This window comes from Neovison vison, chromosome 2 (genome assembly GCF_020171115.1).
Source record: "Neovison vison isolate M4711 chromosome 2, ASM_NN_V1, whole genome shotgun sequence".
Classification (NCBI taxonomy): Eukaryota; Metazoa; Chordata; class Mammalia; order Carnivora; family Mustelidae; genus Neogale; species Neogale vison.
Genome location: NC_058092.1, coordinates 96979813 through 97006755, shown reverse-complemented (window position 1 = coordinate 97006755; position 26943 = coordinate 96979813). Strand labels below are relative to the sequence as shown.

Below are 26943 nucleotides of genomic sequence, written 5' to 3'. Positions count from 1 at the left end.
AGCATCCATGGCTATCCACTAAAGCTGTGCTCTCAAAATATTATTGTTCACTTATCTCCTAAAGGAATTTTGAAAAACTATGTATCCTTTCAAACATTTTTAACTTGACATCATAAGATTAAATAATTGCAAAGAATATGATTTTTAGCATATTACAGACAATTAAAAATAAAACTAGAATACCCTATATTTGAATGTATCTCAAGAAATCTAATGACTTGATATCCACCATTATCTATTGAAAAAGACATCGATGAATACTCTTCAGCAGTAGTAAATTTTACATAAGTTCATTTGCTTCTTGAACTCATCCATTTCACAACTCCATATTATAATTATTGTATACCTGAGAGTCTTAATTTATCACATATGCTTTTCCACAATAAAATTGTTTGCCTAAGTTTTTAGAAATTTTAATTTGCTTTGATCATAAGGTTCTAAATGGTATCATGTACTTTAGTTATATTTTTGTCAAATCCTTGGAGCTACATATTTGGCTTTTTCAGCTTTCGAAAATGTCCTCCATAGAATAGCACTTGGCTGCGTGAGTTCTCATTGACCAAGTCAGACTGACTTTCTGACAGAAAAGTCTGACTTCATTTTTTAAGTCAAATAAACATGTTAACATGCATCCCTATGACAGCCATTTCTCTTCTGAATTTAAATTCTAAGATAGAAACATAGATAATTTTTGGAGCTTTGCCTAGGGCCTATCACTTGGCCAAAATAAGATTGCACCACCTTTATTTTCCTTTACTAGTGCCCCCTTTGCCTTGCTGTGAGGGGACCTTTCCTTAGGAGCAACACATTCTTTGATAGTGAGGGGCAAGGGGCGCTGATAAGTGGAACTGATAAAAACGTTTATCATTTCCTCTGCTTCCCCTGGAGAGCATCCAGGGGCCAGAATACTCTTATTTCTAATGCCAAGATTTATTGTTAAGTAAAAGGAATTCCTGTTGTAGGTGCCTTCACAAAAAATGGCTGCCTCGAAACCTAAACTTTGAATTTTCCTCTGGGCACTTGGAAATTTTTACACTCTTCGGAATGTACCTTAGAAAGATTCAGGGTGGGTGAGTAGTAAGAGTTTTTTCAGGAATATATCTTTTGGAGAGCAGGGAAGCAGATACTGGGTAGGAAAGGGCAACCAGCATGGTACATAGACCATGGTACAACCAGAGGCACATTCTTTAAGTAGATCAGTTCTAGGAAGAGCCATATAAAGCTGAGACTTTATAGAAATTGGTTCTCTTAAAACCATGCATGCTGTTTTGGTCCTTGCAAAGTTTTATGTATTTCTAGAGGTATGTGTAATACCAGGTAAATACTGAGCTCAAGGACAGACTCTTATCTGTGAATTGATCCATATTGATCTTTTCAGACACTCACATAAAGGTAATGATTTTATATCTGTAGTTTTATATGTTAAAATGTGTACATATATGTGATGTGACAAATTTCTCTTGATGAATTGCCATCAGTTACTAAATTAGTAGATTCTGTTCTCATCCTATTGATTTATTTATTTAAGGCATAAAACAAACATATCTTCAGGGCCAGCCAGCAGTGTTCTATCTTTTTTTGATTTTTTTTTTTTAAGATTTTATTTTTAAGTAACCTCTATACCCAATGTGGGGCTCAAACTCACAACCCTGAGATCAAGAGTTTCATCCTTTACCAACTGAGCCATAGAGGACCCCCAGCCAGCAGTGTTTTTTGAATAATTTGTTTTCATGGTATTTTCAATTCAACACTTAAGAATCAGGAGATTTGACTTTTTTTTGAAAGATTTTATTTTATTTATTCGGCAGAGAGAAATCACAAGTAGGCAGAGAGGCAGGCAGAAATAGGGGGAAGCAGGCTCCCCACCGAGCAGAGAGCCTCATGTGGGGCTCCATCCCAGGACCCTCAGATCACAAACCAAGCAGAAGACAGAGGTTCAACTCACTGAGTCACCCAGGTGCCTTGAGATTTGACATTTAAACCCAGATTTACACTTTTTAGAAGTTGGAAAATATGGCAAAACTGGACCTGTATGTACACCTTGCAATAATCAGTTAGACCTGAGCTGTGACTCTCTTCTTTAGATTGTGCAAATGCTTTTAATTTACACATTTCTGTTTTCTGCTTAGTCTTCGTAGGCATCTACATTTCATAGCCCCTGATCTTGGGATTGACTATTTTCTGATTGATAGCGTATTACAATATTATTTAACTTTAAAAAAATAGATAAATTTGATTGAATTGCTAATTGCTTGTGTTGTTTTTTTAAGCATATCAAGAGCTCTTAAAAGAGGACAGGTGAACAGCTCTTTCTGCCCACGGGTCCTGTCCCTGTGCTTTAATAAAACCACCTTTTTACATTTAAAAAAAAAAAAAAAAGACCGCTAAATACTAAATCAGCATTTTCCTTTTAATTATTCTTAAGCCTGTTTTAGAAAGAAATACAGATTTCTTCTTGTACTTTATTTCCCCTTTTCCCTTTGGCTTAGAACTGAATTAGTTGTGAGGATTAATCTTAAAAGTCTGGGTAGAGCAGTTGAAAACGTTTTCTAAGAATACGAATAAGAAAAAAATGCTTAAAGGTGGATCAGATAATCTCAGTAAAAAAGAAAGAAAGGCAAATGAAGATGAGATAGTTTCCATGTATTAAATTAGCAAAAATTGATACTCAGTGTTGCTAAGTAGGGAAACATTCACTCTTCCACTGCCTGAAAGAATGTAAATTAATACAATCTTATTGAAAAGAGTTTGGGAGTTTATTATATCCAAAATCTTTCAGAAGATGCATTACATTTTAATCAACCATTCCACTTCTAGAAAGGAAATATTTGGTCAGGTATGCAAAAGTAGATGTTAAAAGATGGTTATTATAACATTTTTATAATTAGCAAAAATTGCATGTAACTTAATAATTTAAAAGAATTGCTTCTATTAATTTTGATATATACGTAATAGGCTAGAATCCCAAATAGCCATTTAAAATGTTGATAAAGATTTCAGTATCCAAATTTGACTTATAAGTTAAATCATGTAAGTTAAATAAGAAATCCCCATCATTAAAACTGGCAAGTCTAATATTCTTTATTTTTATGTAATATTTTAATGTTTTAGCAAAACCCTATTCTTTACCTGGTTATTATCAGATGGGTGCTGACGTGCATCAATATGTCACATTCAGGAAGCATTAGTTGTCAGACAGCTGGTGACATGTTCGATATGAGAAATGTATTTTTGTTACACAAGTGAAATATATTGTCTTCTTTTCCAAGCCAAGACTAATATTTTGTTTCCAAAGGAAAACTCAAACATTTTCCACATTATTCTTTCTAGACAGTTGTAGGTTTTGTTCCAAAAGCAACATTCATAGATTCTCTATTTTTCTTATCAAATTTGAAATAGACCAGATAGTTTCATGAATCTACTTTGTTTATTTGTTTGTTTAATTTTTAAGAAACTTAATTTTCATTTTGTACAGTAATTGGTAGCAAAACTAATACTATTATTCTAGAGAGGTTTTATTTCAGGCTTTTCTTGAATCTTGGTAGAGACTGACATAAATATACTATATTCTAAATTAATTGCTTTTTCCACCTTTTTGTACAAAATACAAATTCAAACATTCTTCCTGGATTGAATCATTGATTAGACAAATAATTTGATTTTAAGTTTTGTATATTTTTAGCATTTATTGACCCTTTTCAAAGTGATAAAAGGACTAGAATATTTCATATGATTATAATTCGATGTTACCCAATTTTAATATGCATTTAGAAATATAAATGTTTATGTATAATAATGGTATAGTTAACTGGATTAAATACCTTATATGTTGTTACTCAAATCAGAGAAAGAATATATTTTTCTTATGTGTGATGCTTCCATTTAATGTAAATTTCTCAAAAGATTATTGTGAGCTGACACCCCAATTTCTTGTTTATGTTTAAGAACATGTTATTTAAATCTTTGTTTACTCTCTTAGCTCATTCTTCATACGTTTTGCATAAGATTATTTATGTTTACCATCTCATCTGCTTTTTACAATATTTTTCCTACAGTTATGCAGAAGGCATGGAGGGAAAGAAATCCTCCAGCTCGAATCAAAGCAGCCTATCAAGCTTTAGAATTAAACAATGAGTAAGTGTGAAATATATGGAAAGTAACTTTGTTTTGCAGGAAACTCAGGCAAATGATTTCATGTTATCTTTTGTTTTTTCCTAAGACACTTAGAGTCATTAGCAGCTCCCCCCCTTGCTTTTTTTTTTCATATACTAGAGACAAAATTTTAGTGTTCATGGGCATCTATACTTTAGTTCTGAAATTACAAACTTACCTATGCTTTTGAATTGAAATTATCCTAGAGATACTTTTTAAAATGGGGAATGCTGATCTAATTGGTGATAATTCTTGATAGTTAAAGAGTACAAAAATACTTATGCCACCTTTTTAATTTTGTTTTTCATTTAAATCATTCATTCAAAGCATTCATTCAGTCCTGAGAACTTTAGTTGCTAATGGAATTGGAGGCATGTGAAGAGGATCAAAATAAGCAAAATGCAGTATTTATTTATTTATTTATTTATTTTTTAAAAGATTTTATTTATTTATTTGACAGAGAGCGATCACAAGTAGGCAGAGAGGCAAGCAGAGAGAGAGGAGGAAGCAGGCTCCCTGCTGAGCAGAGAGCCCGATGCGGGACTCGATCCCAGGACCCTGAGATCATGATCTGAGCCGAAGGCAGCGGCTTAACCCACTGAGCCACCCAGGCGCCCTATTTATTTATTTTTAAAGATTTTATTTATCTGTTTCACAGACAGAGATCACAAGTAGGCAGAGAAGCAGGAGGGGGGGGAACACGTGGGGTAGGGGAGGGGAGCAGGCTCCCCGCTGAGCAGAGAGCCCAATGCGGGGCTCAATCCCAGGACCCTGGGATCATGACCTGAGCCGAAGTCAGAGGCTTTAACCCACTGAGCCACCCAGGAACCCTTTATTTATTTATTTATTTAAAGATTTTATTTTTTTATTTGTCAGAGAGAGAGAGCACAAGCAGGCAGAGTGGCAGGCAGAGTCAGAGAGAGAAGCAGGCTCCCCGCTGAGCAGGGAGCCTGATGTGGGACTCAATCCCAGGACCCTGGGATCATGCCCTGAGCCGAAGGCAGCCAGTTAACCAACTGAGCCACTCCGGCATCCCAGGGGTATTTATTTTTTATAGTTCTTTATATCAGTTCTTTATTTTGAAAAGGCAAAATGTAAAATCATGAGTTAGCCTGATATTTAAATGGAATAGATCAATACGTATTAATCTGATACTAAATAAATGCCAGGAGTAAAAGTATGGTTCTAGTTGGGGTTAATCAGGGAATGCTTCCTGAATGGTATGAATTTAGCATTGTCCCTGGTATTCCTCAACAACCCCACCCCCCAAGATATGTTATCAATATTAAGAAGACCTTCCTAAGATAGAACAAAAATCAGTGTAGGGAACTCCAAAAGCAGTGAATCAACTTTATTGAAACTCTGGAAACTAATCAAAAGTTTGTAGCATCCTAGAGACTGCTTAATCAATTAAAAAACAAAACAAAACAAAAAACAGCTGAATCACTGTAAGTGAGTTTTATGATGTTTTAACTTACACTGGCCCCCCCAATTTCCCACTCCCTTGCTCAGTGGCAGCCTTGAAGACAAAAGTCTGCATTCTGGGTATAGGTTCCTTCTACCAGAGAAAGTGGAATGGCTCTTATTCTTGAAGAATTGTGCTTGTTTATTTTGACCTGTCTGGTTGGCTCTCTGAAGGGCCAGCTCAAAGGTATTGCCTTTATTTGGGTTAATTTGGAACTCTCCCAGCACTGACACAGCTACACTGGGGGGCATTTGTTGAAAACACATAAAGACAAATGCATTAGTCCCTGCTGCCCTGGAGCAAGGGGCAAATAGCTGGGGCAAATAATAGACAAACCAGAAAGCTTGAGAGGAAAGGCTGGGGAATGAAATACTTTGGAAAATAAAGGCTTTTGAAAAACTCCCACATATTCCTGGGAATCTCAGATGTCCCATACATGCCCAAGTTTGGGCACATGCTTAGAAGTGACTTAAGAAGACCCTAAGCTCTCATGTCTGTCTGAATTTCAGGTTCTGCACAAACAGAAAGTAAAGGCTAAGGCAGGGTTGTAAACTGCCTGACTGAATGTTGAAGGTGTGCCCCAACACACTCAGAACCAATCTACAAAGACTTGGCTTTTTTTGTTTTGTTTTTGGTTCCAAGTGTTTAAGGCAAGTTCTATCAAATCACTGGCTGATGAACAGGCTAAAGGAGAGAGGATTCACTGGTATATATGATAATGATTACAAACTTCAGAAAATTAGTTCAGAAAAGTCATTAAACAGCTACAACAAGCAACAGCAACAAGCCATGGGGAGGAAGGGGAAATCTGACTGCTAGAGTTGCTAGATTATAATCTTCAAAATTAATAAACAAATTAAAAAAGACACACAAAGAAACAAAATATGCCCCATTCACAGAAAAGAAAGGAAATGAATGGAGACTGTCCTGAAGGAAGTCGTCAAGACTTTGGACTTTCCAGACAAAAACTTTTGTTTTAAATCAAATATTTTAAATATGCTCAAAGAGGTAAAGGAAGCCATGTGCAAAGAACAAATGGAAGTCATGAGAAGGATATCTTACCACTAGAGGAAATCAATAAAGATTTAGAAATTTAAAAAGAAATCTAGGGAAAAAATTTAGAAAGAGATCTAGAAATAAAGATCAAGAACTCAGTGAACCTCAAGTAAGATATAATCAAAGAAATCTACAATGAGACACATTATAATCAAGCTTTCCAAAACCAAAGACAAGGAGAAATTCCTGAAAGCAGCAAGAACATCATGAATGAGGAATCTTCAGTAAGATAAACAGCTGAGTTCTCATCTGAAATCATAGGAGCGAGAAGGCAGTGGGATAACAAAGTCAAAATTCTTAAAGAAAGAAAACTGCCAACTAAGGATTCTTTTTTTTTTTTTTTCCAAAGATTTTATTTAAGAGAGAGTGTGCTTGAGCATGAGCAGGGTGGAGGGGCAGTAGCAGGCTCCCATAGGAGCCCAGTGCAGGGCTCAGTCCCAGGACTCTGGGATAATGATCTGAGTCAAAGGCAGATTCTTAACCAATTGAGCCACCCCGGTGCCTCCACAGCTAAAGATTCTATATCCAACAAACCTATCCTTCAAAAATGAAGAAGAAATTAAGACATTTCCAGATAAACAGAAACAGTTCATTGCTAGCAGATCTATGTTATGTATAAAAGGATATGTTATAAATAAAAGGATATATTATAAATAAAAGGATACTAGACAGTCTTGACTGCACACAAAGCAATAAAGAATACTAGTAAAGATAATTACATAAGCAAATATAAAAGTTAATGTATTTTGGGTTTGCAAATATTTTTTTCAATATGATTTAAAAGACAATGTAAAACTGGGGTGCCTGGGTGGCTCAGTGGGTTAAATCCTCTACTTTCGGCTCAGGTCATGATTCCAGGGTCCTGGGGTCAAGCTCCACACTGGGATCCCTGCTCAGTGTAGATCCCATTTCTTCCTTTCCCCCTGCTGTTCCCCCTGCTTGTGTGCTCGTTCTCTCTCTGTGAAATAAATAAAGTCTTTTAAAAAATCAACAAAATTGGGACACCTGGGTGGCTCAGTTGGTTGGACGACTGCCTTCAGCTCAGGTCGTGATCCTGGAGTCCCGGGATCGAGTCCCACATCAGGCTCCCAGCTCCATGGGGAGTCTGCTGCGCTCTCTGACCTTCTCCTCGCTCATGCTCTCTCTCACTGTCTCTCTCTCTCAAATAAATAAATAAATCTTAAAAAAAAATCAACAAAATTGCTGAACCTCTAGCTAGACTGATCAATTAAAAAAGAGAGAAGACTCAGATTACTGAAATTAGGAATGAAATTGGGAACATTACTACTTAACATTACAGAAATTTAAAGCAGAATACAGTGTACAATTATAGATCTATAAATTAGATAAATAAAAGGGACAAATTTCTAGGAACCAAAACTGATTCAAGAAGAAATAGAAAATTTAAGTAGACTTATAACAAATGAAGAGATGGAATCAGAAATTTAAAAACTTCCAAAAAAAACCAAAGACTAGATCCCTTCACTGGCAGGTGCTACCAAGAACTAGAAGAAGAATAAACACCAGTCCTTCTTAAATTCTTCAGAGAAATAGAAAGGAAGCGTACCTGGGTGGCTCAGTTGGTTGAGTGACTGACTTCAGCTCAGGTCGTGATCCCGGAGTGCCAGGATCAAGTCCCGCACTGGGCTCCTGGCTCCATGGGGAGTCTGCTTCTCCCTTTGACCTTCTCCCCTCTTATGCTCTCTCTCACGGTCTCTCAAATAAGTAAATAAAATCTTTAAAAAAAAAAAAAAAAAGGAAATAGGAAGTAATTCTTCCTAACTCATCCTGTGAAGCCAGTATTATCCCATACCAAAACCAAAGACATCACAAGAAACAAAAATTTCATACTAATATCCATTATGATGTAGATTCAAAAATCCTCAACAAAATAGTAGCACAGCAAATCCAGCAGCATATTAAGAGAATTACACACCAGGAACAAGTCGGATTTGTCCCAAAAAGGCAAATGAAAATCAGTCAATGTAAGATACCACATTAATAGAAAAAAGAGCAAGAACCACATGGTCATTTCTATTGATAGAGAAAAGGTATTTGACAAAATCCTACAGTATTTTCTGATTAAAAAAACACTAAGAAAGAAAAAAGGAATAGAAGGAAACTTCCTCAAACTGGTAAAGGAAAACCCATAGTCTTTCATCTGTAGATATGCAGTTTTTATTTACATATTTACAGATGAAAGACTGAAAGGTTTCTTTCTAAGATCAAGAATAAGACAAGGACATCTTTTCTTGTCCCTTCTATTTAACATTGTACTAGAAGTACTAGCCAGTGAAATTAGGCAAGAAGAAGGAAGGGAAAATGACTTCCAAATCAGAAAGGAAAAAGTAAAAACTGTCTTTATTCACAGATTATATGATCTTGTACATAGAAAATCTCAAAGAATCCACACACAAAAAAACCATTAGAGCTAACAAAAGAGTTCAACAAATTTATTGTCTAAAGACATATAAAACAAAGAGGAAAATGGCAAAAAGCAAGTCTTTACTTATGTCTGTTGTATATCTATACACTAGCAGTGGACAGTCTTAAAAAAAAATTGTTTTAAAGATTTTATTTATCTGAGAGAGCAAGAGAAAGCATGAGTGGAGGGTGGGGAAAGGGACAAGCAGGCTCCCCACAGAGCAGGGGGCCCAGTGCAGGGCAAGATCCCAGCACCCTGAGATCACAGTCTGAGGCAAAGGCAGATGCTTAACTGACTGAGCCACCCAGGTGCCCCTGAAAAAGAAATTTAAAAAACAACTCCATTTATAGTAGCATCAAAAATGTTAAAACACTTAAAGATAGATGTAACCAAGGAGTATAAGACTTGTACACTAAAAATGACAAGATATTGTTGAAAAAGTTAAAAAAATACCTAAATAAATGGAAAGACATCCCATGTTTATGAATTGGAATACTTAATATTGGTAAGATGGCAGCAGTCCTCAAGTTGATCTGCAAATTCAATGCAATCCCAATCAAAACTTCATTTGCCATTGTTATGAAATGGACAAACTGATCCTAAAATTCACGTTCAATTACAAGAGCTCTCAAATAGCCAAAACAACCTTAAAAAAGAAAAAAATTGGAGAACTCACTTCCTGATTTCAAAGCTTACTGTGAAGCTACAGTAATTAAGTCATAAAGACAGATATCTAGATTGATGGAATCAAGTTGTAAGTTCAGAAATAAACCCATGCATTTATGGTAAATTGATTTTTTTAAAAGATTCATTTATTTATTTTAGAGAGTGAGGAGTGAGAAGGGTCAGAGGGAGAGAAGCTAACTCCCACTGAGTGGGGATCCCCAGATGGGGCTCAGTCTCACAACCCTGAGATGATGATCCAAGGTGAAACCAAGAGTTGCATGCCCAACCTACTCAGCCATCCAGGAGCCCCTATGGTCAATTGATTTTTGACAAGGGTGCTAAGATCATTCAATGGGGAAAGAATAGTCTTCCATAAGTGATACTGGGCAAATGGATAGTCACATATAAAAACAACCTTTACCTCGCATGATGCACAATTAATTCAAAATTAATCAAAGACCTAAAGTTAAGTGCTAAAACAGAGGAAGAAAACATAGGGGCAGATTTTTATGACTGTATTATGCAATGGTCTCTTAGATATGACACCAAAAGCAGAAGCAACAACAAAGAGAAAATTAGATAAATTAGACTTCATCAAAATTAAAAGCTTTTGTGCATTGAAGGATACTATCAAGAAAGTGAAAAGGCAACCCACAGAATGAGAGAGAGAACATATTTGTAAACCATATTTGATAGGAGTATTATATCCAGAATGTATCAAGGATTCTAACAACTCATTTACAAAATGATAATCCAATTAAAAAAGGAGGAAGGATTTCAACAGACATTTCTTCAAAGAAGAATTCAGACAGACATTTATGTAAATGACCAGTAAGCACATGAAAAGGTTCTCAACATTATTCATAATTAGGGAAATGAAAATGAAAATCACAGTGACATGCCCCTTCATAAGATGGGTATAACAAAAACCTTCAGAAAATACCAAGTGTTTGCAAAAATATGGAGAGATTAGAACCTGCATACATTGTAGGTGGGCATGTAAAATGGTATCACCACTGTGGAAAACAGTGTGGCAGTTCTCAAAAAGATAAAATTAGAACTATCATATGACCCAGAAGTGCACCCCTATGCATATACTGAAGAGTACTGAAAGCATGTGTTCACAGCAATATTATAATAGCCCCAAACTACAACCAACTCCGATGTCCATCAGCTGATGATGAAGGGATACATAGAACTGGTATATTTACACAGTGGAATGTCAGTCTTAAAAAGGACTGAAATACTTCTCCATGCTACATGAGTGAACTTTGTATATATATTAAAAGTCCCTAAAAAAAAAAAAAGTCTCTGAATGATATCCTTTAAAATGATTAATTTTATTATGTGAATTTTACCTTAATTAAAAACTTCAGGGAAAAAAAACCAAAACCTTTATAGCAGTGTCATTCGGTATTCATAATATTAATTTTAGTATTTCAAAAATGTTAAAAATATTTTTGAACAAATATAGGAAAGCTCTCAGAGGAAAGAACCTCTTTTTTCTTTTCTTTTTTTTTTTTTAAAGATTTTATTTATTTATTTGACAGACAGAGATCACAAGTAGGCAGAGAGGCAGGCAGAGAGAGAGAGAGATGAGGAAGCAGGCTCCCTGGATGCGGGACCCGATCCCAGGACCCTGAGATCATGACCTGAGCCGAAGGCAGTGGCTTAACCCACTGAGCCACCCAGGCGCCCAAGAACCTCTTTTTTCATATAGCTAAACTGTAATTTAAAATATTTATGTTTTGATTCTATTGCATCAATTTATAGCCATTTAGATCTTTTTAAAAACTTTTGTTTTTTGTTATTTAAAAACATTTGAATTGGGTTTAGAATGGCAGTTTGGAGCCCAGTGTTTAAAGCAGCAATGTATCTAATGTTTCAGAGAAATCTAATATATGTAATGGAGAAATCTCTCTTGATTAGTGAAATTATCAGATAGTTCAATTTAGTGTACTGTTGGAAGGATGCTGAAACGGTCTGATTTGCATTTTCTGAATTTAAAAGATCCTCCTCGTCCCCAGTTGTTTGATAGCTACCTTGCCATCATTTTTTAAAAAGGTTTTATTTATTTACTTTAGAGAGAGAGTGTAAATGAGGGGACAGGCAGGCAGAAAGGGGGAGAGAATCCCAAGCAGACTCCATGCTGAATGTAGAGCCCAGTGCAAGGCTCAGTCTCACACCCCTGAGATCATGACCTCAGCTGGAAACAAGAGTCAGATGCTTAACTAACTGAGCCACTCAGGCACCCTCCTTGCCATTATTTTTGTTTCATGCCTGGTCTTGTACTTTTGCCAACAATTTCTCTTCTCTTGCTTAAACACTGTTCGATAGAAATATAACATGAACCATATTTGTAACTAAATTTTCTGGTAGCCAGATGTAAAAAGTAAAAAGAAAAAGGTGAAATTAATGAATATATTTTATTTAGCTATATTGAAAATATTAAAATATTTTAATATACAATTGATATATTTCTTAAACTATTGAAGTTTTTTTTTTACGTTTTTCTAAGTCTTCAAAATCCAGTGTGCACTTTACGCTGACATCACATCTCATTTTGAACTAGGCACATTTCAAGTGTTCAATAACTATACGTAGTGAAGGACTTCAGTACTGGACAATGTAGGCTTAGATAATCAGAACTGAAATATAGTCTCCAGAGGAACTACAATATGTACTTGCTATTTCTGGGAATGGAAAGGAAATTTTTTGTTTCTCTTTTTTGTCCCCCAAACAAGTTGATTTACCTTATTAGCCAGCCTTTGACATAATTGATAACAAAGAGAAACTTTTCTGTTTTAATGGGTTGAAGAAAGGGAACTTGGATTGAGCCTGGGTGTGATGAGTAAAAGCAGCAGTGTAGGAGGAAAGACTAGAATCCACACCAAGGAAGTTTTGCTGCAATACAATTGTGGCTAAGCCCAAGAAAGGATGGGGCAGCACACAGAAAGAAGGCTCAGGATTGGAAAAAAGGGTTAGTCCTGGAATGATATATTTCTAAGTCAAATGTTAAGGACCTAACGATCCTCAGGTGGCCATGGGACTTTATTCTCAATCTTGACCCTCTCCCATACTTGCCCCTGTTAGATGGATATTAAAAAGTGTGTACTGGCTAAGAGCAGGCATGACCACTAGAATGTATATAGTTCCTTGAACTACTTTTTAGGTAAGGCTTTATAGATCTTATTTTCTCCCCCCTTTTACAAAAGGAAAATATGAGACAAGCAGTTAGAGAATAGACACAGAAGTAAAGTAGATAGAAAATACAGTGAAGAAATGTAAGAAAGGAGAAAAATAGTGGAAACACACCAAAAATATACCAACATGCCCCTAACAGAATGTCGAGTGAAGGTTTTTTCCCTTCTTCAAGAGATGGAAAATGTAGGTAAAGGTAGGAAAGTGTGATGCAGAACAAAAGACATATCCAGGAGAAAATAATTCTTTACCATTTTACTTAAAATTGCCTTGCTTGCTTTCTTCATAGCTGTGCCACTGCATACGTTTTACTGGCCGAGGAAGAAGCAACAACTATTGTAGATGCTGAAAGGTTATTTAAACAGGCACTCAAGGCAGGAGAAACAATTTACAGGCGGTCACAGCAGTGCCAGCACCAAAGTCCTCAGCATGAAGCTCAACTGCGTAAGCAAATTTGTACTTATTTTCACCTGTCTTTTATTTAGCTCCTGCAGTTGGCTCTTTTATGTGTAAGACACAAAATAACAATAGTAAAAACAACCCTTCATACTTAGAAGTTAGCTTCTTTTCATAAGAAATAACTAATCTATTCATAATATCTATAAGCCAACAAGACAAACAGGCTTTAGCTAGAGAATGCTTGTGGAAGGGAACAGATGTGCTCTGGTTATTGAGATGTGCTGCTCTGAGATTTAAGGTAATTTAAGAATTACTTAAATTGTGAGAATTGGACTGGTCATTGGAGAAACAAAACTCAAACATACCCAAGATTCAGGAGAGCCTTCTGGTAATGATCAGCAGCTTTATCCTTAACCTTCCCCCAAGCAGTAGCAGAAGTACATCATTTGGCTGTGCTCTTCAGACCGTATGTATCCCCACATAGTGCCAGGAAGTGACTGCTTCAGTATAACACCCAGCTCCACATGTGGCATTGATTCTTTGACTCTTCTCTGTGATACGTTTGAGAACATATGGGCCAAACCAACCGAGATTCTTTCCGCTCTTAAGGATACTCTCTCAGTTAGGATTGAGATACTTCCACCAAAGATGTTAGAATCTGTAATGCTCCTGCTTCCTGCTATTTTTCGTGGCCAGAGGGTTTTCGTTTAATGATTTTGGCAGATATTGGGCAATAAATTGAAATATGTTTACATAATGCATTATCTGTTAGCAGTTAAGTTCTAAATCTTTTGTTTGTGGAAATTAAAATTTGGATAATATTTTCTCTCCAAACTAAATATTGATGTATACAGTATGTTTCATTAATGTATGTTGTTATAGCACACAACTGTGGGAATATATAATTTTGCAGTCTGGAACTAATGAAACTACATCTGTGAAAAAGCCTTGCCATTTGTCTTTGTATAATCTCAAATATGATTCTGAGATAGTTACAAAAATATTTGTTAGCTCTTTCTAGAAATAGTTTTATAGTTTACTAACTACTAGCTGTTGAGCAAAAGTTCACAGTAACCATGGAAATTTTGTTTTGAACATCTTTTGTTAGTTAAAACAATAGAGATTATTAAAAAAATTTTATGCAGAAACTCAATAGGTCAGAATTATTTTTTCCTCTTGTATGTATTTCTTTTATGTTAATATTAAAATATACTTGTCAAGTATACACTAATTAGTTCATATATAATGTACTCAGGTTACTGTTAGAGGCAAAAGTGATTCTGTATATGTGGATTTTAAGCTTTTACTATAAAAACTTCAAATATATACAAAAATAGAACAGTATAATAACCCCCCATTCAATGTTCATCACCCAAGTTTAATAATCTTTGAAAAATCAAGTTTTTCATTCTGAGACAGTTTAATTTTTTTTAAAGATTTTATTTATTTATTTGACAGAGAGAGATCACGGAGAGGCAGGCAGAGAGAGAGAGAGAGAGAGGGAAGCAGGCTCCCTGCTGAGCAGAGACCCCCCCCCCATGCGGGACTCGATCCCAGGGACCTGAGATCATGACCTGAGCCGAAGGCATCAGCTTAACCCACTGAGCCACCCAGGCACCCCAAGACAGTTTAATTTTAATTGAAACTTCAGGATAAGCAAATAATTACTTATAATTATAGTTAATGGATGATATGTTAATGAAATAGTAGGTCATAATGCAAAGTGATAATTATGTCATTTTTTTAAATAGGAAGAGATACCAATGTACTGGTATACATTAAAAGAAGATTAGCAATGTGTGCAAGAAAATTAGGAAGAATAAGAGAAGCAGTAAAAATAATGAGAGATGTAAGTAAGTTTGATGATTGGATGTTTGTATTTCTTCCTTCAAAAACTTGAAAATGTGTTTTAAGCTGCCAGTTACTTTAATGTAAAACCATTGTTTTTTTAATTGGTAGCTTTTATAATAAGGTGTTTATTAATATACATATATTTCTAAGCGTTGAATGTCCACAGTTTTGTTAAGAAACTAAAGAATTTCTACTTTAATGAATCAGATTCAGCTCTGTTGAGTTCCTTTACTATAATTTTAACCTTTTTTTCCTTTTAATGTACAGTTGATGAAAGAATTTCCTCCTCTTACCATGTTGAACATCCATGAGAATCTCCTAGAATCACTTCTGGAATTACAGGCCTATGCAGATGTTCAGGCAGTCCTAGCAAAATATGATGGTGAGTGATAATTGACTTAGTTGATAGCATGGTTAAAATATTTTTTTCAATTATGTAATCATAAATGTGATCCTATTCTGGTATTTCTTTTATTTTTCTTTTTGCATTCTTTCAAGTCAGTATTTAGAATCCATGGATACAAGTAAGTATCTTCTTTATCAGGACTTCTGGGAGCAAAAGTCTACAAGGAATAAATTTTCTTTAAAAATTTATTCATTTGTTGAGTGAAGGGCTTAGAATACAGTGGTGAACAAGAAGACATGGACTTAGTCCTTGGAGAAATTACAGTTTAGTAAAGGAACATACAGACAAAGACAAATGAACAATAGTTATATTGAAGCATAGTGTGTAAGGTGAGATAATTGGAAAAGTGTGGGGTGCTATGGACATGGGATGGTACCTCATTTGTTTTGGAGTGTCAGAGATAGTTAACAGAAGTTGCTTTATGGTGTGTATACAAAATTCAGAGTAACATTTTGACAATGCTTTTTGATTACAAAGTATAATTTATTATTTCATATGAGGAGTATAATAATCTTGTGAGGTGGTAGGACAAGTTGTTTTACTCTTGTTAGTAAACAAGGAAACTGGAGTTAAAGAAGATAAGTTCTCCCAGCCAGTCAGTATGGCAAGCCAACACTTAAATCCAGCTATTCCATTTCTTTGTTTACTAGTCTTCCAATGGTAAGAAGTTGACGTATATTGGTTATTTTTATTATTATACTAAACAGTGCCAGTTAGCACAAATGGAGTTGGGAGAATTTTTAAGAAGCATGCCAGTTCTCCTCATTTTGAGTGAGGCATCCCCTTTTAACCTCAAGATGGAAACATCCTAACTAGCATAATGTTTCTGGTCACATCTTTCACTGTAACATAGCATCTACAGGTCACATATTCACGCTTGTTCTGTTGTCAGTTCCTAGCCATTAGTTTGGGAATCCCCATGATTTGAAGTGTGAAATGAAGTTTGAAATGTGGCACACTTGGAAAGAGAAGTTTATTTTTTTAAACATCTGGAATTCTTACAAGTGCTTCACGATAGTGTAGGCTCATGGAGAAATTTGTGAGAAATTCTTTCCATATGTAACTTATCGGGTGCGTGGCCTGCTTATGATACAGTGAACAAGCTTAGGAACCAAATACAAAAAATCAGATAGGATCTGATTTATATAAAATAAAATAAAACTAACAACTTAGCTATGCTTCTTTGTTTTCAGTTGTTTTTATGATTCCCCAGGTTTTACCATTCTAGAATCCTGTAGAAGTTAAAAGCAAATTTATTTCTTTAGTTCTCAATTTGCTGTATAACTCCAGGATCTAAAACTTCAAGAGAGTCCACTAATACTATTCTCCTGATAACATTCTTTAAGAAAAGATTGGTATAATTAATTATATTTCCTGATTAATTTATTTTCTAAAAAAATCCTTTAAAACAATGTAGAAAATCAAAAACACTGGAAGAAGAAAAAATTAGAATCACCTGTTGTATTACCTGGATTTAAGTCCTGTTAAATTTTTTTTGTTTTGAATCTTAGTTTTTCTCTGTGACTAGGTAGAGTTTTCAATAGTTCTAAATCTCTATGTCTTTTTCCCTGAATACTTTTATTGTTAACAGATTATTCTAAACATTTGTTGAGTACTTTCCACTGTTGTTCCGAGGACTTTCATAGACAAAATTTAATTATGATGTAATATATATAATTATATATATAATTATAATTAGTTTTCTCTGCTAGAAAAGTATTATTTCTTTATTTTTGAGAAGAAAAAAAAACTGACATTAAAGGTTAAAGAAGTTGCTGCTAGTTCAGGGATGCATAGCTAGTAAATACTAGAATCAGGATTAAAACTCAGCTCTTCCAACTACATGTCTACCTGTTTCTACTACTATAGTGTATCTGTTGAATTTTTACCAGGAATTATTCTTATTAAAAATTATCTTAAGAAACTTTTTATGATTCTTACCTAAGTTAAAAATTACAATTACAGATATAAGCCTTCCAAAGTCAGCAGCAATCTGTTACACAGCAGCACTATTGAAGACAAGGACTGTTTCAGATAAGTAAGTATTGAAAACTACAGTAATTTAGACTACTAAACTCAATACGGGTTTCCCCTGCTATCTGAAAGTTCACTTTATGCCATTTCACTTTTACAAGACCCCTACACTAATACCTGTGTTTGCAAACTGAAAGAAATATGAACAGGATGCTCACATTTATGAAATGGTAATTGCTTCTTCCCTTTATGCCATTCTAGCATAGGAAAGGTTTCTTAGGAACACTACTTGCAGATCACAGGGGAAACGTGTATTGTGTTTTTCACCACTGACTTTAAATAATGTTCTTTTCTCCCTATTTCCTTTTGAATAACCCTTGATCTGATGGGACTTTGAGACTTCTTAACAGTGTAATGGAAAGAGCACAGTTGTTGTTGCTGTTGTTGTAGTTGTTGTTTTTTTTTTTTAAGATTTTATTCATTTATTTGACAGACAGAGATCACAAGTAGGCAGAGAGGCAGGCAGAGAGAGAGAGGAGGAAGCAGGCTCCCCGCTAAGCAGAGAGCCTGACGCGGGGCTCGATCCCAGGACCCAAGATTATGACCTGAGCCGAAGGCAGAGGCTTTAACCCACTGAGCCACCCAGGCGCCCCAAGAGCACAGTTTTTAGAGCTAAATAAACCTGGATTCCAATTCAAAATCTCCTGCATACCAGCTGTGGAACTTTGGGCATGTTAATAAGTTGAGTCTCTTCCTCTCTGTAAAATGAAAATAACAATACCATCGCATGGTTGTGTGAGGATTGTGTGTGTTAAAATGCTTAAAACAATGCTAGAAAGTACTTGGAGTACGTAGTAGCTATGATGATAATGATAAGGTGTATGGTAGGGAAATAGTTTCATGCTGTTCTGAGACTATAATTCTGAGTTATTCTGTTTCCCTTGTGTTTTTGGCTGTTCTGAACGAATTTCTCTTTATTCCACAGATAAGATTTTCAGAAACCAAATGGCAACCATTTTCTTTCGCCTTAGATTACTATGCTTCAATACGGATTAGAAGGGAATATTCACAATCTGTTTCCTCTCAGTGAAAATTTGATAAGAATGTACTTCTATTTCATTACATTCTCTGGATGTCCCTATGTAGATTTCTTATTTTATCACCTTTCCCAGAATATGCCAATGGACTTCTCCTGAAGGCTTTCATTACCTAAATTTGAAGATTTCTATTTTTTATGTTGCCCTTCTTTATATGTTCAACCAAGGGTGTTACTTTCATGTTTACTATTTGGCTTTGGCTATCAACCAGAAACCCCTGCTTCAGGAAGTTAGATTATGATCAAAATTCATGGATTTTTATATTTATTTCTTCATTTTGTGGTTTTCTTACAGATTCTCTCCTGAAACAGCTTCCAGAAGAGGGCTAAGCACAGCAGAAATTAATGCTGTGGAAGCAATTCATAGAGCTGTGGAATTTAATCCTCATGTTCCAAAAGTGAGAAATTTTATGATGAAAATGCTACCTTTATTTGAGTTTATTAAATTCATGAAAGCATGTAGACCAAAGTTTGGGTCTCCATAATTTGAGTCACATATTTTTTTAAAGATTCGTTTATTTATTTGAGAGAGAAAGAACGTGCATGAGCATACACATTGCGGGGAGTGGCAGAGGGAGAGGGAGAGAGAGCCCCAAGCCAACTCCACACTGAATGCGGAACATGAGGCAGGGATTGTTCTCATGACCCTGAGATCACAACCTGAGCTGAAACCAAGAGTTGGATGCTCAACCGACAATACCACCCAGGTGCCCTAAGTGTATTATATTTTGATACTTACTGACTGTAAAGTGGATCTTAAAGGCGTTCAATGAGGTGAATAGGAGCAGTCGTTCACTGTAGGCTTTGTAATTGCTGTCAAAACAAAATTTGAAATGTGTTCATTTGGCAGTTCCTTTTACTTTAGTTACAGAGAAGAAATAAAATGGCATGGTCTTAATAGAAGATCATTCATTTTTCAGATCATTACATCAAATTTCCTGTTACTATAAAGGCTTTTTACATCTAGACAGATGCTTGGGTTTGAAACTAGGGCTAGATAGACAAAGACTGAAGACAAATAGATTAAAATAATCAATGATAGAAAACAGATGTGGAAGTTCGCAGAAATACTGCCAAGTTGATGTTTATTTAGTCCCAGATGAAACTGTACCCATCTTATTTGTCTTTATATTGTATACATTACAGACCACAGATTATTGGTTAATCTTTGTGTCTTGTCACCCAAGATTAAGTTTTGGGTTTTTAAAAGTAATGCTCCGTGTTAGAAAGTATAGAATCTTCAGAAATAGGTGCCTTTATTACTGAATGTAATATAACTATTGATTCCAGCGTAATGTGCGTTAATGGAATTTGGAAGCAAGTAAACATGAAAGAGATTAATCTCTAAAAGATAATCTCGAAGAAGTGGAAGTTGTAAGTCTGTTAGTACTCTAACAATATAGATAGAATCAAGAAAATTACTGCAATCTAAGGATGACAGCCAACAAATATTCATACCATTCTCTTACTAAGTGACACCAGTCCCATAAATTTAAATAATTTTATTATGAACATGTATAGCAAAGTATAAAAAGCATCATAGTGATTTATTATAAAGTAAATGAGTGGAAACTACCACTGAGGTCAAGAAGCAACACTGTCAGTCCCCAGAAGCCCATCTGCCTGCCCTTTCCCAGTTACACCTTTTCCTCCTGCCTGAAGGTAATCACTATTCTGACATTAACTATGTTCATTTTCTTTTTTTCCTATATTTTTGGTCTATACTTTTCATTGTTGGCTTTATAAGATAAGTTAAGGAGTGGCTTTCCCTTTTTAAATTCTCTGGTATAATTTGTGTAAAATTAGAATTATTTCTGCCTTGAATGACCAGTAGAATTTGCTGATAAAGCTATCTGATTCTGCAGTTTTCTCTATTTCTTTATCGAATTTTTGTTTTTTTAAGTAATCTCTACACCCAGTGTGGGCTCAAACTTAGAACCCCAAGATCAAGAGTCACATGTTCTACCCACTGAGCTAGCCAGGCACCCCTAATTCTGTTTCCTTTGTGAAAAGTATTTTCACTACAAATTTTATTTCATTAGTTTAATAGGTTAATTACAAGTTTAGTTTCTTTAGCCATTCCATAACTCTTCAAATTTCTTCTTGTGTTGGTTTTTGTAAAGTTACATTTTCTAGGAATTTATTTCATCAAAATTTTGAAATTTATTGGCACAAAGATTTCATAAAATCCTTATCTTATTAATGTTTGCAGGGTCAGTTGTGATATCCATTGTTTAGATCCTAACACTAGTTACCTTTTTAATTTTCCTTACCAGATTCCCCCAAAATCTAGCAGTTTTATTAGTCTTTGCAAAGAACCCAGCTCTGGCTTTGTCAATCCACTCTACTGTTTGTTTCCTGGTTCATTCATTTCTGCTCTTTATGGTCTTTCTTCAACTTTCTTTGGCTCTATTTTATTATTTTTTTATTTCCTGTATGTTTTTGTATAGGTACTTAAATTAACACATTATTTTCTGCCTTTCTTCTTTTCTAATATAGTTGTTCAAGTCTGTAAACCTCTAAGTACAGTGTTAATTGCATTGGATAGCAATATTTCTTGTTTAATTTAATTCAACATATTTTCTAATTTCCATCTTGATTTCCTCTTTGATTTAGAGATACATTTATTCCATTTAGCTATTTCTTAATTTCCAAGCATGTGGAGATTATCTTTTTATCAGTGATTTCTGCATAATTGCATTATGGCCAGAGAACATACTCTGTGTGATTTCACTCCTTTGAAACATTTTTCAATTCTTGAATTTTTGTTTATTTTTCACATCTCCTGTGTTATTTATAGTTTGTAATTCTCTGCCAAAATTTAAAGTACACTCTTTTATATCTTTGAAAATAGTTTAAAGTAATTATCTTCAAGTCTTTCTCTGATAATCCACATATCTGGAACTTCTGTGTCTGTTTCCGTAATGTGTTTTTTTCTGCTACATTTTTTCTTCTTGTCTTCTCTTCTTTCTCTTATGCCTGATTTTCTTTGACTACGTACCTGCTATTTTATTGGAAAAAATTGTAGAAATAACTTGGAACCTCAGATAATACTGTCTTCTTTTGGAGAGGATTTTCTTTGCTCTTAGATACCTAGAAGCAGCAGCCAGCAACACAGAATCACCTTAATTCAATTTGAGGGATTGATATTTTCTGATCTCCCCAGATAACTAGAAATTGGGCTAAAATCTGTGAAAGTTTGGTTTTTATTTCTGGCTTACCCTTATGCCTAGGATGCAGCCTTTCTGGGTCTCAACTCAATCCTGAGGATTTTACCAAGGCTCTCGTGCTTAACACACCGTGAACTCCTGACTTTTGTTCCTTTAGTCTTATAAAACTGGCAAAAAGGTTGAACAGCTTTTTAGCCATCTTGTCCAGAATTGGCAAATGTCTCTATGGTATAAGAAGCCCCAAATGTGGCTTACTTCTCTTGTTGCTGCCTTCTTTGGAGTGGTGTTAATTCTCTGATGTATTTGATTATGTTTTTAAAAATATTTTGTTGTCTGAGAGGGTTGATCTGAATTGTCCAGTCTTCAATTACTGGAAGCAGAGGTTTGAAAATCCTTTTATATGAAATGCTTTGCTCTCTCATGCTGCAGAGTGATAACGAGAAAGGATTCTGTGGCTACACTGCCTAGGTTTGAATTCTGGCTCCACTACTTCCCAGCTGTATGACCTTGGACAAGTTCTCTGGACTTGAGTGACCTCATGTGTAAAAAGGGGCTAATACCTCTTATCCCTTAGAGTTGTTATTAAGATTAAATGAGTTCATATCTTTAAAGTGCTTAGAAGAATGCCTGACATACAGTAAACATTTCAGAAGTGATTTTTATTATTATTATTATTCAGGATGGGATAGAAATCTATTCCCTGAGAGAGGATAAGCAGCAGTTATTAATTGGAACTATTCAAATTAAATACATTGCTAAGGTGTCTAAAATTTTTATTTAATTTCCACTGAAAATAACAAAATCTGCACCCTATAGTTGTGGATTTGTTTTCTGCTTCAAAAATGCTTTCATGCAAAATATATTCTAAGTGGTAACAAACTTTTTTTTTTTAAGATTTTGTTTATTTATTTGACAGAGGGAGAGAGGGAGAGAAAGAGAGCAAGTGGGGGAACAGCAGTGGGAGAGGGAAAAGCAGGGTCCCTGTTGAGCAGGAAGCCCAATATGGGGCTCGATCCCAGGACCCCAGGATCATGACCTGAACCAAAGGCAGTCACTTAACCACTGAGCCACCCAGGCACCCCAGCAGTAACAATTCTGATAATGTGCATTGTGCATTGGTCTTCAAAACTACTGCTGGAGGCCCTTGGGTAGAGGGAGGGTGGTAGAAATTCCAGACATTTAAATTAAATTAAATTAAATTATTGGATAGATAAAATATATAAATCTCCAGATTGAATCTGCTCTAGATAATGCTTTTATCTATAATGCTTTTATATATTTTATCTATAATGCTTTTAGGGATTTTTTAAAAATTTAAACACATACGAGAAGTTAAAGAAGACCCAAATAAATGGAGACATATGAATCATGTATGTGGCTCAGTATTGTTAAGACCACAGTTCTCCCCAAACTGATCTGAGATTCAGTCTAATTCCTATTAAAATTCTATTAGGCTTGTTTTTAGAAATTATAAGCTCATCCTAAAATTGATACGAAAATGCAGAGGACATAGAATGGCCAAAACAATTTTGAGAAAGAAGAACAAAATTAGAAGTTACGTAGCTTTCCCAATTTCAATGACTTTTTAAACTATAGAAGTTAAAATAATATCAATAATATATATTTAAAATATAGAGCAATAGAAGACAATAAAGAATCCTGATATAAACTTACCTAGTGATGATCAGTCGATTTTCAACAAGAGTTCCAAGGCAATTCAATGGGAAAGTACAGTCTTTTTTATGGGGCTGGAAAAAAATGGTGCTGGAACAATCAGGTATCTATTTGGAGAAGAAGGAAAAAAAAAGAGAAAGAAAGAATTGAGACCCTTCCTTCACACCATTTACAAAAATGAACTCACTATGGAACATAGATCTAAATGTAAGAGGTAAAATTGTACAACTGAGAGAAGGAAACAGAAGAAAATCTTTGTGTCCTCAGGTTAGGCAAAGATTTCTTCAAAAGCATGATCCATTAAAAAAATGGATGAATTGGACTCCTTAAAGCATTTGCTCCTTAAAAGACATCATTAAGAAAATGGAAAACCAAGTCTAGGAAAAAATATTTGGAAGTCATATACTGTTAAATTCCATATCCAGAACTTACAAAGAACTCTTTGAACTCAATAATAAGAGGACAAATAAATTAATTAAAAAGTAATTAGTAAAGGATTGAATAGTCACTTCACCAAAGAAGATATATGAATAGGTAATAAACACATGAGAAGATAGCATCATTGTCATTAGGGAAATACAAATTAAAAGTACAATATGATACTGCTTTATGCTACTCAAATGGCTATATTCACAAAGACTGACAAAATCAAGTGTTGGCAAGAATGTGGAGAAACTGCATATATTGCAGTATAGCTGCTTTGGAAACAATTTTGCAGTTAAACATATGCTTGCCATACGACCCATCAATTTTAGTCCTAGATACCTACCCAAGAGCAATAAAAACATATGTCCATACAGAGATTTGTATGCAAGTGTTTATAATAGTATTATTCACAATAGCCAAAAACTTGGAAACAGGTGAGTGAACTAAAAATGAACAAGCTATAAGTACTTGTAACAACTTAGATGGACCTCATATACTTTATGCTGAGTGACAAAAGACAATATGTTATATGATTTCATTAATATGAAATTTCTTGAGCAGGGAAAACTATAGACATAAAAAGCAGATCAGTGGTTCCCTGGAGCTGGGGGTGGGAGTATGGGCTGACTGCAGACTGACATGAGGGAACTTTTTGTGGTGATGGTGCACAACTGTATAGACTCCCTAAAAATCATTGAACCAAATACTTACAATGGTGAATTTTGTGATATGAAATACATATCTCAGTAAAACTATAATATATAATTTAATATAAGTACATATTTAATTAGCATATAATATGCATATACTTTAACATTTTTACATCATTTCTATTTGTAGGTAGAAATTTAAGTATTTTTCCTCCAGCTGAACATCAAAGCCAGTTGACAGTTCAACTCTATCAAAATATCCAGCTAAGTAGAATGGTGCTATAAGCCTTGCAGTATAGTTTGTGGATACACACTTTAGGCTGGGTATTTTCAAACAGGATAACTAGTAAGATATTTTGGAGAAATTTTAAGCTCCAACAACTTGGATAATATCCCACCTAAATAACATCGGTGTTACATGAACTGGGAGAACTCTGGTTTGTAAGACTATTTTTGCTAGGGTTTTACAAGTGATGAAATATGTACTGATTCAGATCCCCCTCCACCAGTGTTGTTCTCTGTCCCTGCCTTTCAGCTGGAGCCAAGCAAACATGAAGGGCTTTAGGAGTTTTCTTCCTCAGACTTCAACTGGGGGTTGTGATAACTTATTTAACCTAACAGACAGTGGCCTTTGCATACATACATGCATACATACATACATAAATGTAACCATTTATTCTTAAAAATTTATTAAGCAAATTTGTCAAATGTTGTATGATTCTTACCAGTAAAATGACAAAGGATAAAGCTGTTTTAGCAGGAAATATTTTTTGGCAACTTTCCACATAACTACAACAGAAATGGCTGCAGGTCTAGAGCAATGCAATTTATTAAAGCTGGAAACTATTAGAAGCATAATAGAGAAAGATCACATAAATCTCTTCAGGCTATGAATTTGCTTTATATATTTCATTAATATTGATTGTACAGATTTTTTTAATCTACTGAATGAGTTTCAGTGTACAGTAACTATGATAGTAATAGTAAAAAATTAGAACAGCATGTTTTCATGGGTTTTGACTTGTTCTTCATTACCTAGCTATGGCTTTGGTTCAAAATTTTTTTAGTCACCAGACAAGGAAAAAAATTGTGCATCTTTCAGCAACTATAGAAATAGGTTCTTTTTTAAGAGTAGAATATGTTTCATACCTTCTAAGTATTCATAGCACCCTGTTTCAGTCATTCTAGTGTCTCATATCCTTTATTATCCAACGATCAAAAGTTTTATAGAACTTAACTTTTTTTTTTAAAGATTTTATTTATGTATTTGAGAGAGAGAGAGAGAGAGAGAGAGAGCATGAGAGGGGAGAAGGTCAGAGGAAGAAGCACACTTCCCATGGACCAGGGAACCTGAGGCGGGACTCAATCCCAGGACTCCAGGATCATGACCTGAGCCGAAGGCAGTTGCCCAACCAACTGGGCCATCCGGGTGCCTGAAGTTTTCCTTTTTTTTTTTTTTTTTTTATTTGAGATAATTCACATGCCATAAAATTCACCCTTTAAAAAAGTATACAATTCCATGGTTTTTAGAATATTCAAAAGTCTCTACAGTCATCACTAATACTAGAACATTTTCATTGTCCCAGACTGAAACCCTTTACCTATTAATAGTCACTCCCCATTCTTTTCTTCCCTAATCTCTGGCATCCACTAATCATACTTTCTGTCTCTGTGGATTTGGAATCATAGAATATGTGGCCTTTTCTGTCTGACTTGTTTCAGTTAGGATAATGTGGCATTATCAATACTTCATTCCTTTTTATGGCTGAGTAATATTCCATTGTATAGATATACTGCATTTTATTTATTCATCCGTTGATGGCCATTTGGGTTGGTCCCACTCACTCTGGCTATTTTGAATAATGTTGCAGTGAATATTCATGTGCACATTTTTGTGTGAACATGCAGTTTCACTTCTTGTCTATAAACCTAGGAGCAGAATTGTTGGATCATATGGTAATTCCATGTCTAACTTTCTTTTTTTAAGATTTTATTTATTTATTTGACAGTCAGAGATCACAAGCAGGCAGAGAGAGAGAAGAGGAAACAGGCCCCCTGCTGAGCAGAGAGCCCAATGTGGGGCTTGATCCCAGAACCCTGGGATCATGACCTGAGCTGAAGGCAGAGGCTTTAACCCACTGAGCCACACAGACACCCCTAAAAGTTTTTATTTGACAGAGATCACAAGTAGACAGAGGCAGGCAGGGGGCGGGGTTGGGGGGAGGAAGCAGGCTCCCTGCTGAGCAGAGAGCCTGATTCATGGCTTGGTCCCAGGACTCTGAGACCATGACCTGAGCCGAAGGCAGAGGCTTAACCCACTCAGCCACCCAGG

General features: G+C 35.2%; 1 protein-coding gene across 3 annotated transcripts in view; it reads left to right on the top strand.

Annotated features, from left to right (window-relative positions):
• The window catches only part of ST7L (suppression of tumorigenicity 7 like), a 111655-nt gene that overhangs the window by 13028 nt on the left and 71684 nt on the right, over positions 1 to 26943 (top strand). For all 3 annotated transcript variants that reach the window (XM_044238920.1, XM_044238922.1, XM_044238921.1), the window contains 6 exons: positions 4056 to 4134; positions 13255 to 13409; positions 15116 to 15213; positions 15483 to 15597; positions 17587 to 17659; positions 18987 to 19089. In XM_044238920.1, the coding sequence (XP_044094855.1) occupies positions 4056 to 4134; positions 13255 to 13409; positions 15116 to 15213; positions 15483 to 15597; positions 17587 to 17659; positions 18987 to 19089 (623 nt within the window). The remainder of the gene's footprint in view (positions 1 to 4055; positions 4135 to 13254; positions 13410 to 15115; positions 15214 to 15482; positions 15598 to 17586; positions 17660 to 18986; positions 19090 to 26943) is intronic.